Here is a 16,049-nt window from a genome sequence, read left to right as displayed (position 1 = left end):
GGGCAGACCCGGAAGTGGCAAGTCGGAAACGGAAATTGCTAGGAAAGGGGCGGAGAAAGGCAAAAGGGGGCTGGGAAGGTAGGAACTTCCTTAGCAACTGTTGTGAGGGTTTTAACTGGTAGGATTAATACTACCCTGCAGGCAGGGAGGGTCTTGAGGGCAGAAAGAAGATAGATCAAAGGAATGGAATGGGTGGGGATCTTTCAGGCAAAACTATGATTATGTAGCTAGGCCATAGTATCAGGAATACAGGGTGCTTTGTGAGCCCTGCTGAGCTCAACCACATCCTCACAGTTTCCCGACAGGAGGAGAGAAAGATAGACACCTGCAGACCTGCTTCACCGCCTGTGAAGTGACTCCCCTGCAGGTACAGAACCAGGGGCTTGAACCGGGATCCTTATGCCGGTCCTTGCGCTTTGCACCACGTGCACTTAACCTGCTGAGCTACCACCTGACCCCCGACAGGCACTATTCTGAAAGGTGAAAGCCTATTCCTATTGGCTCTGTTCCTACTAACAATTCCAAGTCCTGGGAGTCCTGATTTTTAGCTTTAAGTGTCACTTTGATCTGGAAAGTTATCACTCCAATTTGCAAACCAGACCTCAACCCTGTTTTGTCTGGGCATCACAGTCAAATGGAAAGGGGGCCAGGAGATAGCTTACACAGAGGAGCACACACTTCTCCATGCAGGAGAACACAGGTTTGAGCCCCCAGACACCACGGGAGCACCGTGCAAAGGGGACCATCAGTGAAGCAGTGCTGTGGTATCTCTCTCTCTCCCTCTCCCTCTCCTTCTCCCTCTCCCTCTCTCTCTCTTACTCCCTGTCTCCCAACATCTATGTTGAAGAAAAAGGAGGAATCAGATGGAGAGTTAAATTTTTCAAATAAAGCAGATGTAAGGTCTGGCAGCTAGTCCCACTGTAGAGTGCATGCCTTCTCTGTAGAGTGCCTGAGGCCCTCACACTCTATGGGAGCACCATGGGCAGCATCGAGCTAAGAGATTGGCAAAATAGCTCACTTGGATCGTGAGCTGCTTTGCCATGTGTGCAGCCCAGGCTTGAACCCATCCCTGACTGCAGTGACGGAACTTTGGTGCTATGGTCTCAGCTCCAAGGATGGTGAAATGATGCTTTGGTGAACAAACATCTTGCTCACTTTATTTATTTATTTATTATTGGACAAAGACAGAGAAATTGAGAGAGACAGAGAGACACCTGCAGCTCTGCTTCACTACTCATGAAGCTTTCTCTCTGCAAGTGGGGACCAGGGGTTTGAACCTGGGTCCTTGCTCGCTGTAATGGAAGTCTGTGTTTGTATATTTATATAAATATCACACACACATAAATAAGTATACATGTGTATGTGTATTTTTTAAGTTTTTTTATTGTTTTTATTTGTTTGGATAGAGACAGCCAGAAATTGAAAGGGAAGGGTTTGATAGAAAGGGAGAGAGACAGAGAGACAACTACAGCCCTGCTTCACCACTTGTGAAGCTTTCCCCCTGCAGTTGGGGGCCGGGGGCTTGAACCTGGGTCCTCGTGCAGTGTAACGTGTGCTTAACCAGGTGCACCACCACCCGGCTCCCTGTATGTGTATTTTTCACACACTCCATAAAGCCCAGTTACCTATATTTTTATCTTGTGTTCAGGAAGAAGTTCATTAGTACAGTTCTCCAGAAACACTAAATACTGAATCAAAAGTAAGTATACTCTTCATTAGAGCCAAGTACACTGTGAAAATGGGCCACCTATCTCTCCACTGTTTCATGGCAGGAAAGACTGGGGAATTGAGAACTTCATATCTCCAACTTTGCTCCGAAATATGAAGGGCAAAGACATCAAAAAAGCCATTAGCTTCCACATGAAGAGAAACCAAAATTTGCTGGAGCCCCGCCAAAAGGTAAGGGAGCTACGGCCCGCCAGCTCACCTAGCCGTCTGCTGTGAAGCCCCAGGAGAATTCAGTGTCTTCCTCGAAGGCAGGCAGAACCATCTGACTTCAGTGGTTTCTCTTTCCTTTTTTCCCCCATTTCAGCAACTTATTTCTGCGGCCCAGCTCCGATTAAATTACCTTCAGATCCTGGGGGAACTCAAGACCTATGGTGGGAAGATCTTTAATGCTACCTTAATGGTACGTACTAGAAAACTACTCTTTCAAGGGACCTAAGATATCTCTGAAGATCAGTGTGCCTGTTATCCTGTAATCCCTGAGCATTATGCCATGTGCTAAAGTTTGTACATCTGAAGATGACATCATCAGGGAGTGTTTATACTAGCACTATAGTGGGTGTTGTGTTGGAGCAGGGGTGGGGGGCAGAGTGGAGTAAAACATGGTTTCCACTGTCAAGTACCCATAAGCAAAGTTACAAGAGAGGCAATGAGCTATTGTGTGGAGTCTGAAGACAGAAGGTACTGCTAGCTTTAGGCTGAGTATAGAAAGGAGGAAGGGGAGCTGGGCGGTGGTGCAGCAGGTTAAGCACAGGTGGCGAAAGGATCCCGGTTCGAGCCCCCGGCTCCCCACCTGCAGGGGAGTCGCTTCACAGGTGGTGAAGCAGGTCTGCAGGTGTCTGTCTTTCTCTCCCCCTCTCTGTCTTCCTCTCCTCTCTCCATTTCTCTCTGTCCTATCCACCAACAACGACAGCAATAACAACAACAATAATAACAACAACGATGATAAACAACAAGGGCAACAAAAGGGGGGTAATTTTTTGTAATTTTTTAAAAAATTAGGAGGAAGGATTAAGAAAATGAGAGAAGGTTGGGGTTGACTAGATTGAAGTACAGAAGACAGGCATTTTGAGTGAAGAATATGGTAGGGAAAATCAGAAGTAACAAGAAAAGAAAAAAAAAAAAAGCAACCAGCAGGTGACTGACCTGGTAGAGGGTAAACATCATCATGTCTAAGGCCTCAGCCTTGGACCCCTAGCCAGCACATGGAAGTGGCTGTGGGAGGAAGCTTCATGAGGGTCTCTCCTTCTCTCACTATGTAGAGGAAAGGGGGGGAAATGACTACTGAGAGATAGAAAGAACAAGAGAGAGAAAAAAGGAAGGAAGAGAAAGAGAAATCATGTAGGAAATAGAAGAATGATACACTGAAGGAAAAAGAGAAACAGAAGCGTGTTCTATCCTCTTACCATTCCTCTTCCAACTTCCTTTCTTTTTTTTAAGTTTTGTTTACTTATTTTATTGCATGGAACAGGGAGAAATTGCGGTCCGGGAGTTGGCGTGGTGGATAAAGCATTAGACTCTAGAGCGTGAGGTCCTGAGTTCAATCCCTGGTAGCACATGTACCAGAGTGATATCTGGTTCTTTCTCTCTCTTCTCCTATCTTTCTCATTAAAAAAATAAATTATATATATATATATATATATATATATATACAGAACAGAACAGAGAGAACTTAAGAGGGAGGAGGAGACAGGGAGAGAAAGAAGGGTGGGGGCTTGAACCCGGGTCCTTGCACACTGTAGTGTGCACTTAACCAGGTGTGCCACTGCCTGGCCCCTATATATCTCTCTTAAACACAAGAGAAGTTCCCCGATTTTTACAAGGGCTAGTCCTCCTGGATGACAAGTTCTCTGTCCCCAGTCCTTATCACCACTAATAGAAGCAGCCAACCATGAACAAGTGTCTCAGAGTGTTTGTGGGCCGTGGAAGTCACAGATATAAATGAATGCGGACTGTGTCACCGGGTAACATAGCATGAAATGTGAAACTCAAATGCAGATAATTCCAAGAAGATGTCATAGCCCATTGCTAGCAGAGACATGCAGAGGAAGATGTGTGACATGAGGACTCTTTTGGCTTAAGGAAACGGAGGTCAGCCAGATGCTTTCTGAAGGCATTAGAGTGTGGACCGACCTGCCAGCGCCCGCCCGTGTTCAGTGGGGAAGCAGTTACAGAAGCCAGACCTCCCACCTTCTGCATCCCATAATGATCCTGGGTCCATACTCCGAGGGGGATAAAGAATAGGAAAGCTTTCAGGGGAGGGGATGGGATACGGAGTTCTGGTGGTGGGAATTTTGTGGAAATGTACCCCTCTTATCCTATAGTCTTGTCAATATTTCCATTTTATAAATAAATTTAAAAATAATACTAATAAAAAGAAGGGTGAGAGATTCAAACTGTAGTAATGTCAAAGGGTGTCACACACGAAATCCACATAGATATGAAATAGAGGCTGTGTTTAAAATGCAGGTAACATCACCTGACTGCCTATTGTGAGGGGCTCCTGGGGAGGTCAAATCATGCTTAATTTAGCTGTGAATGGGGAGTCTCCAGGGGAGTGATGAGGACCTGAAGTAGGAATCAGGGAGCTTGCAGAGATAAACACCTTGTCTGAAGTGTGCCCTGTATTTTTGCCAGCTTGTGGATGGAAACTAACTTCCCTTTCACTCTTGTACAGTTACAGGATAGGGAATCCTACATTGCCCTTCTGATTGGAGCCAAGTATGGAATCAGTCAGATTATCAACAGCAAACTCAACATCATGTCCACATTGGCAGAGTTTTCAAGCATCAGCCGAGTCGAGCTGACCGAAGAGTCTGAGAAAGTGAGCATGGTCAAGGTGTATCTTCAAGATGTCAAGGTGACTAACTCACGGGGAAGAGACTCTGAATCCAGCTTCCAGAATGTGTGTGTGTGTGTGTGTGTGTGTGTGTGTGTGTGTGTATGGGTGTGTGTGTGTCAATTATGAGTTTAGATATAATAATAAACTCGAATGCGCAGGTTTTTTTACTAAGACGATGAATTCTCCAGCCTGTCTTGTCAGAGAGAATATGGTAGGGAGAGAGAGCATTTTCCAAAAGAGTGTTTGGCGTAAACCGAGTTAGATCATATACTTTCCTGATGGACTGAGCAATCCAGGAAGCAACGTGAGAGCATCTCATCACATGTATGAGACCAGAGTAGCTGCCCAAGAGTTCCTGAGAAATTGAAAATGAGTAAGTGGGGGCCAAGAGATAGAGCCCACTTTGCAGAGCACACTTTACCACGAGTGAAGAGCACAGCACGTGGGAGCACCATGCATGGCTCCAGGGGCGGCTTTATGCTTTCCCTCTCTTTCTATCTCTCTGAAGTTAAAAAGGATCCACCAAGGAGTCGGGCGGTCACGCAGCGGGCTAAGCGCAGGTGGCTCAAAGCGCAAGGACCGGCATAAGGATCCTGGTTTGAGCCCCCGGCTCCCCACCTGCAGGGGAGTCGCTTCACAGGCGGTGAAGCAGGTCTGCAGTCGTCTCTCTTTCTCTCCCCCTCTGTCTTTCCCTCCTCTCTCCATTTCTCTCTGTCCTATCCAACAACGACGACATCAATAACAACAACAACAATAATTTTTAAAAGGGCAACAACAGGGAAAATAAATAAATATTAAAAAATTTAAAAAGAGAATCCACCAGCAGCAGTGAAACAAAAATAAAACGAGTAATGATGCCAGGTATTCCCTGAGCCTCTCTGGGAGGTTCTGTGTTCATCTTGCCTTCCTCCAGCTGATTACCAGCATGCTCAACAGAGACACTTTATTCTATCACCCTCTCCCTCCTTTCTCAGTTGCTTTTGCTCCTTTTCCTTTTTAAGTATCGAAAGGGCCCACAGTAGGAATGAACAGGATAAAGTTGGGTCGTTGGAATGGGCGTGTAGGGTCGGGCCTGGAGGCATCTGGATGGGAGAAACTCCCTGTGTGCACACATATGCACCTTGTGTGGGGTGTTCAGTCACTTCTAGCTCTGGAGGGGACAGCGCGGCAAGGAAGCCTGTCTATGGGTCATAACTGAATTGACTTAGAATCTCTCATTGACCCCATATGGCTTTGTCATCAGTCTGTCCCTCAGCCCTTGATAAGCATAAGAACTCTCTTTTTTATTGTATTGGCAAAATGATGATCACAAGACAGTTGTCACATGAGTAAAATGTCTCATCTTTCTGTGATAGGTATCTGCACACCATTCCCTCCATGAACCTAAGCCCCCCGACATCCACTGTACCCCTGACCTCCTAGCCCCCAGCCCCTTCTGCCCCAGTTCTTTCTAAAATACCTATTTATTTATTGGACAGACACAAGCAGAGAGAAATCAAAAGGGAAGGGGGGAGAAAGGGAGAGAAGGAGAGAGACCTGCAGCACTGTTTCACCACTCATGAAACTTCCCCCCAAAGGTGAAGACAGGAGATTTGAACCCAGGTATTTGTGCATTGTAACACGTGTGCTTTGCCAGATGCACCACCATCACTGAACCCCCAACACCTAGTTCTTTTTTTTAAATTATTTATTTATTTATTTTCCCTTTTGTTGCCCTTTTTTATTGTTGTAGTTATTGTTGTTGTTGCTGATGTTGTCATTGACGGATAGGACAGAGAGAAATAGAGAGAGGAGGGGAAGACAAAGAGACACCTGCAGACCTGCTTCACCACTTGTGAAGTGACTCCCCTGCAGGTGGGGAGCCAAGGGCTGGAACAACTCCTGGTTCTCAACCTTGCTGCAACAGACCATGCCTAGTCTGAGTTTTATCCTGTACTTTGCCTTTTTTTTTTTTTTTAATGTAAGAACTCTTTTTGCCTTCAAAGGTTCTGACTCTGCTGCTGGAATCCAACAGTGCAAAAGACCTGGCCTGTCTGATTGCAGGCTACTACAGACTGTTTGTTGACCCACTTACCTCCATTTTCCTCTGGCCAGGAAGCAAACAACAAGTGCACCGGGTGTCTGCAGAAGAAGGTGAGACACCGTGAGGATGGGCTCACTTCCCTGGCCTTGTAGGGAAGGGCAGCCTGGGAGTAGGTGCTGAGTTCAGTTGAGCTGAGTCTTCTACTCAGCGGGGTGAGAGCTACTTCTATTGCATGGATTGTATCCTAAAAGCATCTCAAAGACCTGCTGCATTTTATCTTTATTTGCCAACCTAGAAGTGCCTATTTGTTCAGAAAATCCAGATGGCCTAGCTTCTTGTTCCCTTTTTTTTTTTTCCCCTCTCTTGAATTGTTATAGAAATTTTCCGCCTTATATGTTCATAAGATGGGGTGGGGGGGTAAGCATATCTGGAGAGGGAAAGGCCTCAAAATCATCATATGGGAGTTGGGCGGTAGTGCAGTGGGTTAAGCACACGTGGCCCAAAGCGCAAGGACTGGCATAAGGATCCCGGTTCGAGCCCCCAGCTCCCCACCTGTAGGGGAGTCAATTCACAAGCGGTGAAACAGGTCTGCAGGTGTCTATCTTTCTCTCCCCCCTCTGTCTTCCCCTCCTCTCTCCATTTCTCTCTGTCCTATCCAACAACAACAGCAGTGGCAACAATAACAACAACAAGGGCAAAAAAAAAAAATCATCATATAAGAGAACTGAACTAGTGGAGGACAAATGAGATCCATAGACAGCTTTTGAAGCCAATGCCATTTCTCTCGGACTCTGACTTTATCAGCATCTCCCCTATGGTTTGCTGATAAATATTTTATAACTGTCTCCGTGGTCAGGGTGGTGGTGGGGAGTCTGGGGTGGGGGGAGTCACAGAAAAACTCTGGTTTGAAGTAATTGCCTATTTCTGTGGGACAGGCACTCCCACCGTGGCTAACGCCAAGCTACCAACACGATGTCACTGAGTGTCGGGCTGGGGAGAAGTGCTAAGCGGCACGTGTTGGTGCGGCGCTTCCTCCAAATGGATACGACAGGCATCAGTCAATGAGAGATCCGCCGGCAGCAGGATAAAGTGGGATAGCTGGGGAGCAATGCATTCTGGGTATTTGTAACCTCTGCCTTTGACACACTTTACGAAGGAATCATATTCTGATCTGGAAGAGACAGGAGAGAGGGGGAGCCCTGCGATTGTAGAGGCCTCGGGCAGAAAGGCCACCAGGAAGGTGTCTGTGGTCAGAGAAGACAGGCCAGAGTGGGAAGGTATTTGGAATAGATCTTGAACAAGTTCATCAAGCAGAGAGAGAGAGATGGTTTGAAGAGCAGCCACAGCACAGCAGCATGGTGCAAAGGGCTGGGTCAGGATGCGCGAAAGGCTGTCTGCACTGGCTGGAACACAGGGAGGCAGCCCCTGAGGGGGGTCCGGCAGGCCAAGAGAAGGGTCAGCAGCTGGGTGGGAGGACTTCACTCCTAGCTCAGGCTCTTCCAGACAGGCTGGGGAAGCCATCCAGAGGGTGAAGTAGCATCTTAGGAGCAGAGAGCAGTGTTTAGAAAGATCACTCTAGAGGCTTATGGTAAGGAGACATCAACGACCTGACTCAGGCCCCCAGCCCTCTTGCCATGCCTCCTTCTCGTCCCAGAAGCTGAGTTTTTGTTGTCCCGAAAACCGTCTAGTATCAGTGGGTCCCCACGGCCAGACTTCAGAATGGCGGCCATCTGGAAGTCTCAGAATCATCCCCCGGGGCAGGGGTAGACAGCATAAAGGTTATGCAAAGAGACTCTCATGCCTGAGGCTCTGGAGTCCCAGGTTCAATCCCCCGCACCACCATAAAAACCAGAGTTGATCAGTGATCTGGTTAAAAAAAGAATCATTCCCCCACCCCCAAAAGGAATCCAGGCAGAGTGGGGGTAGAGGACACATAGCATCCACCAGAGCCCCGATGCTGTTTGTGACTGTCGTTGCTTTGTTGCCACAAGGGTTTTTGCTGGGGCTCAGTGCCGACTCTGTGCATCTGTGAGTGCTGGCAGCCACTTTTTCTTTTCTTTTTTTTTTTTTTTTTCGTTTTTTTATTTTATTAGATAGGACAGAGAGAAATTGAATGGGGAGGGAGAGAACGAGAGACATCTGCAGACCTGCTTCACTCAAAATGTCCCCCCCTGCAGGTGGGTGGTGGGGACTCAAACCTAGATCCTTGCATCTGGTAGTGTGTACATTCAACTGGGTGCGCCACCACCTGGCGCCCTCTGTGTTGCAGGCTATGAATCCAGGGCATGCAGCGACTCTGAGGAGTCTTCCGAAGTAGACTGCATGCTGGAATCTCTCTCCGACAGACGCCCACTGAAGCCAGACCCCTGCATACCACTCTTGAAAGAGGAACAGCCTCTTGGGGACAGCGCCACAGCAGAAGGGACCATGAAAAGCCCAAATAACTGTGGGGCCAGTAGCACGACAGACAGCGTTGAGTCCGAGGCATCCGACTCAGCCAATACTGAGAGCCGAGGCTGCAGGACCAGTGGCTCGAGTGAGTCCATGGATGCCTTAGAAGAAGATGACTTAGACACCTGTTCCTCCAGCAGGCCTGACCTCTTCCGGTTTGACTGTCCAGGCTTCACAGACAGCCTCGATCCTCAGAGCCAAGAGGAGAAAAGCAGGATTGAGAACAGTGGCTTCCTCTGTCTGCTGGACCTGGCCCAGAGGGCTGACCCTCAGAACCAGAAGGACTTTGCTGAGAGCCCTGCCCCCGAGGCGTTCTGGGTCCCAGAGCTAAGCGGAGTCAGGCTGGACCCCAGGCTATACGAGGGTAGTCGGACTGACTACTACAGCCTGTGCTGCAGTGTCTCCCCTGCCAGCCACCTGAGTGACAGCTCTGAAAGCACAGCTTCCCGGCAGGGGGGTGCTCCACCAGCCTGGGGCCAGCAGGGCTGGACGGACGCCCACCCCAGGTCTGCACTAGAAGCCATGGCCCCACACCGGCTGCAGACCTTTGAGGATGGCAGCTCAGACGAGGAATACTATGACGCAGCTGACAAGCTCACACCCCCTGACGCCCTCTCAGGTGAGCTACGCCCACCCAGCCAGCAGATCCTGGCCAGGGACTCCTGAGTAGCCACGGGGGCAGTGACCAAACTTGGAGGGAGGATGGATGAGTACAGGCTTTGTCTTCTTTTCAGGAGGCCACTCTGAAAAGTGTAAGTACAAAGAGACACCTGCAGCCCAGATTCACCACTTATGAAAAGCTTTCCCCCTGCAGGTGGGGACCAGGGGCTTGAACCTGGGTCCTTGTGTATTGCGACATGTCCACTCAACTAGGTGCGTCACTGCTCAGCCTCTCAACCTCTCTCTGTGTATGCCTATCTCTATCAGAGAAAGAGAGGGGATAGATAGCCTGATGGTTATGCAAAGAGACTCTCCAAAGACTGAGGCTCCAAAGTCCCAGGTTCAATCCCCTGTACCTTCATAAACCAGAACTGAGCAGTGCTCTGGTAATGAATTGAACGAATGAATGAATGAATGAATGAATATTTAAAAGAAAGAGAGAAAGCGAGACTTGTCAAATCTAGAAGACCCTAACAGAAAGGCTGTTGGTGGCACCCTTAGTTGACTCGGACACGAGAAGGCAGTGGATCTGTTGGCATTGTCTGCAGACCCTTCATTCCTCCCTTCACAGAGTGTGGATTTTTCATTTTTTATTTTATTTTATTTTATTTATTTACTTTTGCACACAGAATGACTTCCCAAGATGATCCAAAATCCTTGCTGGACACACACACACAGTCACACAAAAGGGAAATGAAAACCAAGACAGACATCGAAGGTGACCACGCAGGGCTGGGAAACCCAGCTCTCTCTGCTCTGTTCCAGCCCTGACTGCTTCTCCCTGCCCTCCAGAGCTCTCCCACTGCTCGCTCACTGGAGAAAGGCCAGCGCCTGGCCAGCAGAGACCTGCCTGTCTTTCTTCTTCCTCCTCAGCCCTCTTGCTGTATTCCTGCCTTGCAGGTCTCCTTGCCATTCTTTAAAGAGGCCAGGTCCTCTGACTTCTCTCTCATATGAAGGAATAAATAAATAAGTAGATTTTTTTTAAGTGGACTAGGGTGGGGGGGAGGCAGTGAGATGGAAGACGGCTTAACAGTAGAGTGCTGGACTTGCAAGCCTGAGATCCCAGGTTCAATTTCTCACACTGTTTATGCCAGAGCTGAGGAGTAGTGCTCTGACCTCCTCCGTCTCCTTCACTCTCTTAAAAATAAATAAGGGGACCAGAATCTGGCTCACTTGGTGGAACGCACCTTTTCATCATACAGAAAGACCCGGGTCTGAGCCCCCCAGTCGCCATGTGGGAGCTGCTGCACAGGGAAGACGAGGAGACTTCACAAGTGGCGGAGCAGTGTTGTCTCGCCTCCCTCTCTCCCTCTCTCCCTCTGTGTCTGTCACCCTCCATCTAGAAAAACAAATAGTCCACCAGGAGTGTTAAAATAATACAAGCATGGAGGCAAAGAAATGGACATGAAGAAAGTGAAAGAGACGACAGCACTGAAGGTTCCTTCCGTGCAGCGGGGGCCAGGCTCTGGCCTGGGTTGTGCACACGGCAAAGCGGCACACTATCCACGGGAGCTATTTTGCCAGCCCATCTGGCCACATTTTTTTTTCTTGCAAAAATATGCAGTGACAATAATAACAACAGCCGCCCCCTTCGGTGCACATCTGTCAGGCTGAGTTCCTGTGCTGTGTGCTTCGTAGGCACGGAGTCATTTCAGCCGTAGAACAGTAGTAATTGGCAGCAGCAGCAGCACTGACTGACTTGGCTTAACGTAACCTCACAGAAAATAGTGTTAGAAGGATGTGCGATGACTCACGGGGTCGGCAGCAAAGATGATGTGCTGGCTGAAGCACAGGAGTCTGGGTAACAGGATTCCATAACCTCCGGCCCGCATGTCGTCACTACTGAGAGTCAACGCTATTTAATTTCTTTCTCCCTAGTTCATTGTTAATTCTTTAAAGAGTCTTTCATTATGAAAGAGGAGAGAGAAAGTGTCTAAGATCAGAGCTCAGTTCTGGAACAGATGGTACTAGCACTGAACCTATGATTTCTGGGGCTTCAAGCAGGCAAATTCTACGCTCTAATAGACCTCAACCCATTTATTTACTTTTTTTTTTTTCCTTTCCCCAAAGCACTACTCAACTCTAGTTTATGATGGTGCTAGGGATTGAATCTGAGACCTTTGGTGCCTCAGGCATGAAAGTTATTTATTTTTTTTTGGATAACCATTATGCTATCTCTCCAGCCTCATTTTTCTTTAATTTTTTACGTTCTCTTGTTTTGTGTTTTTATTTTATTTTTTCCTTGTTGCTTTTATTGTTTGGGTTTTTTTTTGTATTCCTTTATAATTTTTCTAATCAGTATGCTTGAATTTAAAGATTCTAGGAAGTTCTGTGGCATTGTTAACAGTTCCAGCACACTAATAGGGTGGGGGGTTGGAACCCACTACAAAGACACTGTGGGGAGTAACCAAAAGACAGTGAAGTGGGTGTTGGACAACCAAGAATCAGTAACCGTCTACCAAGGTGCCACAACCCAACCAGAACATCTTGAACCAGGTCATCTTGAATCCTACACCCAAGCTCCACAAAGCTTTTAGTTATTAAAAAAAAAAAAAAAAAAAGGACAGCACCAAGGAGTAAACTCGAGGCTTCATGCATGTGCAGAACCACTGAACATACACCCACACCCATTTTTTTCAATGTGGTGAGGGGTGAATGAACTCTGCCTTGTGCGTGTGAGTAACAGCATCCCAGGACCAGTCTTATCACCTAGAGAGGGAGGGGTGGGTAATGGCGACCCTAGTTGACCACACACATTACAAGGACCCACGTGCCAGCCCCCAGTCACCACCTGTAGGGAGAAAGCTTTACAAGTGGTGAAGCAGGTCTGCAGGTGTCTCTCTATCTCTCTTCCTCTCTATCTCCCCTTCCCTGTCAATTTCTGACTATCTCTAGTCAATAAATAAATAGAGATAAAAAAGCTAAAGCAGGGGGCTGGGCGGTAGCGCAGTGGGTTAAGCGCACATGGCACAAAGCCCAAGGACTGGTATAAGGATCCTGGTTCGAGCCCCCGGATCCCCACCTGCAGGGAGCAGTCGCTTCACAGACAGTGAAGCAGTTCTGCAGGTGTCTGTCTTTCTCTCCCCTCCTCTCTCAATATCTCTCTATCCTATCCAACAACAACAACACCAATAACAACAATAACAATAATAACAAGGGCAACAAAATGGGGGAAATGGCCTCCAGGAGCAGTGGGTTTGTAGTGCAGGCACCGAGCCCTGACAATAACCCTGGAGGCAAAAAAAAAAAAAAAAAGCTAATGCAAATAGAGTTAGAAAGAGAGAGAAGTGGAAGAGAGAGAGAGAGAGAGTAGAGCGACCACAATACCACTGTACCATCCATGGAGTTCCCCTGACGCCATCCACAGTGATCCCATACAGCGCCCAGGGCCTTGTACATGACAGGGCGTGCTCTCTATTGGCTGAGCCATGTCCTGGCCCCTTTCTGTTTGTGAATGTGCTCTTTCCTTTCTTGACCCTCAGGGGACAGAGCAGTTTGTGCTGTAGCACCCAGTGCCACAAGCTTGCAGAAGAAGGCCAGCGCTTGCAACCCCGAGGAGAGCCTAACTGCTGGGCCCGACGGAAGAGAGGCGTCCAGCAGAAGGGGAGTGGTGAAGAAGTCTGCTCGGAGTCTGCGGAAGAGAAGGTCTTTCCTGCAGACTGATTACACCTGTCAAGTCTCGTTCCCCGGGGTGTCGTCAGCCTCCCTGGAGAGCGTGGATGACGTCTGCTACTATGACAGGGAGCCCTGTCAGGCCCTGGGTGCCCCCTCCCTGACTGTGTCCTCTCTGCAGGACATGCAGGGCGAGCCGGGCCTCCTGGAGACCAAAGCCCTGGGGCTGCTGGCTCCTCTTCAAGAGACCGAGAGCAAAAACCCGGCCTCGCAGGTCATGGAGATGGAGCCTGAGACCATGGAGACCAAGTCGGTCATCGATTCTCGGGTGTCCTCCATTTCAGCTGTTCGCCTGCGGATCAATCACAGCCACACGGAGAATTCTCGGGGTGCCCCTCTGGCTGCCGATTTCACCAGTTCCCCGGCAAGTGCCCCTCACTGTCCCAGCCCAGGTTCATCTGACCCAGATAATAACCAGGCAGGACCTTTCCAAACCTTACTTCCATCTCAGGACTCAAATGGCAGCTCTTCCAGAGAACTCGCTATAGAGACTGGGGACAGCACCCCCCCTCTCTCCAGCGCTGACTTGGACCCAGACAGAGTCTGCCTTGCCGTCAGCCCAGGACCACCACCCGTCTCTCAGGGAGGCACCGTAGAGCTGGGAGAAACCCGGGTGAAAACTGGGTCGGGGCCTTTGTTTACAGATCACATGCAGGTGCCTGTCCACAAATCCACAGAGCCTTTGTTGTCTCCTCAAGACCATCCTAGAAGTAGTGAATGTAGAATGAACTCAGGGGCCGAGATGGTTCCTTTCCCGACAGAACAAGAGCAACAGGCACGGCTGTCTTTGGAGAGTCACGGTGAAGTTACAGACAAAAGTAACGCCAATAGGTCTCATGGCAAAGGTAGGGAGGAGCCAGGTGACCCTGTGGGAGACACATCGAATGCCACTCCACAGCCTGTTGATGTTAGTGTCCCCGCTGGTGAAACAGCAGCCTCTGTCTCCTTGGAGACTCCTGTGACAGAGACTGGAGTGTTACCCCAATGCCTCCCCAACCGTCCTCAAGGATCAAGCAGAGAAAGCCCAGGACAAGCCTGCCAGACTCAAGAACAAAAACTCGTGGTAGAGTTGGATTTAGACCCCGGTTTCTTGCTTAGCGACCAGCCACTTAGCCATATGATAGGGGCAGTCATGGCTCCTAGGGACATTCCTCCAGGGTCTTCTCTGCCAAAGCCAGTACTGTGTCCCCACCTGGAGCCCTGCTTAGAAAGTTCAAACCATTGTTTGTGGTCAGAAAGCAAAAGTACAAGCCCTAGCATCTGCCTTCCCCCTGAGAAGAAGTCTTTCCTCTGCTTTGCCCCGGAAATTCAGCCTGAAGTTTCTCCCCCTGTGGGGTGTGCGGATGTGAGTAAGATGGTGACCCCTACGGCTGGGATGGAGCAGTGCAGCTGCCAGTTCTCCTATGCCACATGCTTCCGCGGCCTGCAGCCAGAGAGCGAGGAAGAAGACAGGGACTCAGAGGCACACCCCACCGCCCCCCTTACCTCTCCGCCCTCTGCAGCAAACAGGCTGTCTCTATCCTGGAAGCCCACCCGGGCCCACAGCTGCAGCACCGAGCCCCTGGTGAGGAACAGCCATGTCTGGTCAGAGTACTGCTCCAGGGCCCTGAGACAGCTGAGAGCCGCCCCCAGCAGCACCCCCGAGGGGTTCGTCCGGCTCACGGAGAGCTTGCTGGAACTGCAAGACATTGTCGAAGCCTCCTGGGGGGATGGGAATAAACACCCCCCAGAGAAATGCACCTGGCACTTTTCAGAAAGCCGAAGCCGCCTCTGCATGGGCTCCCAGAGGCTCCTGTCCAGCTGTCAGCACGTGATCAGGATGGATCAGTCTCCCGAAGAGATGCAGAGCGCCGTGCGGGACACCTTCCAGCACCTGGTCCAACTGGCCGGCCTGTGCTTCCAGCTCACAGACTGCAGCCGCTGCTCCCCTCGGCACAGGGAGGCGGCGGGGAGCCTGAGGGATGTGGTCTACACCTACCACCAGTTTGTGGAGGCAGCTAAGTCAGCCTGCGAGCGAGGCTACCAGGACCTGAGCGTGAAGCTGCTGGCCCGTCAGTGCACAGCCCTCACGGCCGCCGTATTCTGCTTGACCCAGAGGTTCCGGGCATCCGCTGCCCTGTGAGCGAGCCAGTTCCCCAGGCCCCCTGCCCTGCCCTGGACACCGCCCTGAGGAGCCCCTCGTGCTCCCCCACCTCTCTCCCCCCCAATGTTTACTATTTAGAATATTCCAATAAATTGCTGCTTAATCTTGGCCTCTGTCATACAGAGTACAGAGTGATGAGTTTGGGTGGAAAGTATTCATGTGGTTAAGCTCAAGTGGCTTGAAGATCATAAGGATCCCGGTTCAAGCCCCCGGCTCCTCCACCTGCAGGGGAGTCACTTCACAGGCGGTGAAGCAGGTCTGCAGGTGTCTATCTTTCTCTCCTCCTCTCTGTCTTGCCCTCCTCTCTCCATTTCTCTCTGTCCTATCTAATGACAACACCAATAACAACAACAATAACTACAACAATAAAAATAAAACAAGGGCAACAAAAGGGAAAATAAATATAAAAAATTTTTGAAAAAAGAAAGTATTCATGTGTATTCACTCGACATTACCTAGATATAACTTCTGTGTCAGACCTTGTGCTAGGGTCTTAGGATACAAAGATAACACAAGTATTTCCCCCTGGCCAG

The 16,049-nt window shown here is 49.4% G+C and overlaps 1 protein-coding gene across 8 annotated transcripts in view; it reads left to right on the top strand.

Annotated features, from left to right (window-relative positions):
• FRMPD1 (FERM and PDZ domain containing 1) overlaps window positions 1-15,802 on the top strand; it is a 207,480-nt gene extending 191,678 nt beyond the window's left edge. For 7 of the 8 annotated variants that reach the window (XM_060199152.1, XM_060199146.1, XM_060199147.1 and 4 more), the window contains 6 exons: window positions 1,773-1,899; window positions 2,033-2,128; window positions 4,403-4,585; window positions 6,553-6,700; window positions 8,860-9,660; window positions 13,184-15,802. In XM_060199152.1, coding sequence (XP_060055135.1) covers window positions 1,773-1,899; window positions 2,033-2,128; window positions 4,403-4,585; window positions 6,553-6,700; window positions 8,860-9,660; window positions 13,184-15,495 — 3,667 coding nt within the window. In that variant the 3' untranslated portion in view covers window positions 15,496-15,802. The remainder of the gene's footprint in view (window positions 1-1,772; window positions 1,900-2,032; window positions 2,129-4,402; window positions 4,586-6,552; window positions 6,701-8,859; window positions 9,661-13,183) is intronic. The other variant, XM_060199148.1, reaches the window with a different exon arrangement.
• Window positions 15,803-16,049: the final 247 nt, after the last annotated feature.

Source organism: Erinaceus europaeus, chromosome 10 (genome assembly GCF_950295315.1).
Source record: "Erinaceus europaeus chromosome 10, mEriEur2.1, whole genome shotgun sequence".
NCBI lineage: Eukaryota > Metazoa > Chordata > Mammalia > Eulipotyphla > Erinaceidae > Erinaceus > Erinaceus europaeus.
The sequence above is the reverse complement of the archived record's forward strand: the minus strand, read 5'-3'. Positions and strand labels throughout refer to the sequence as shown.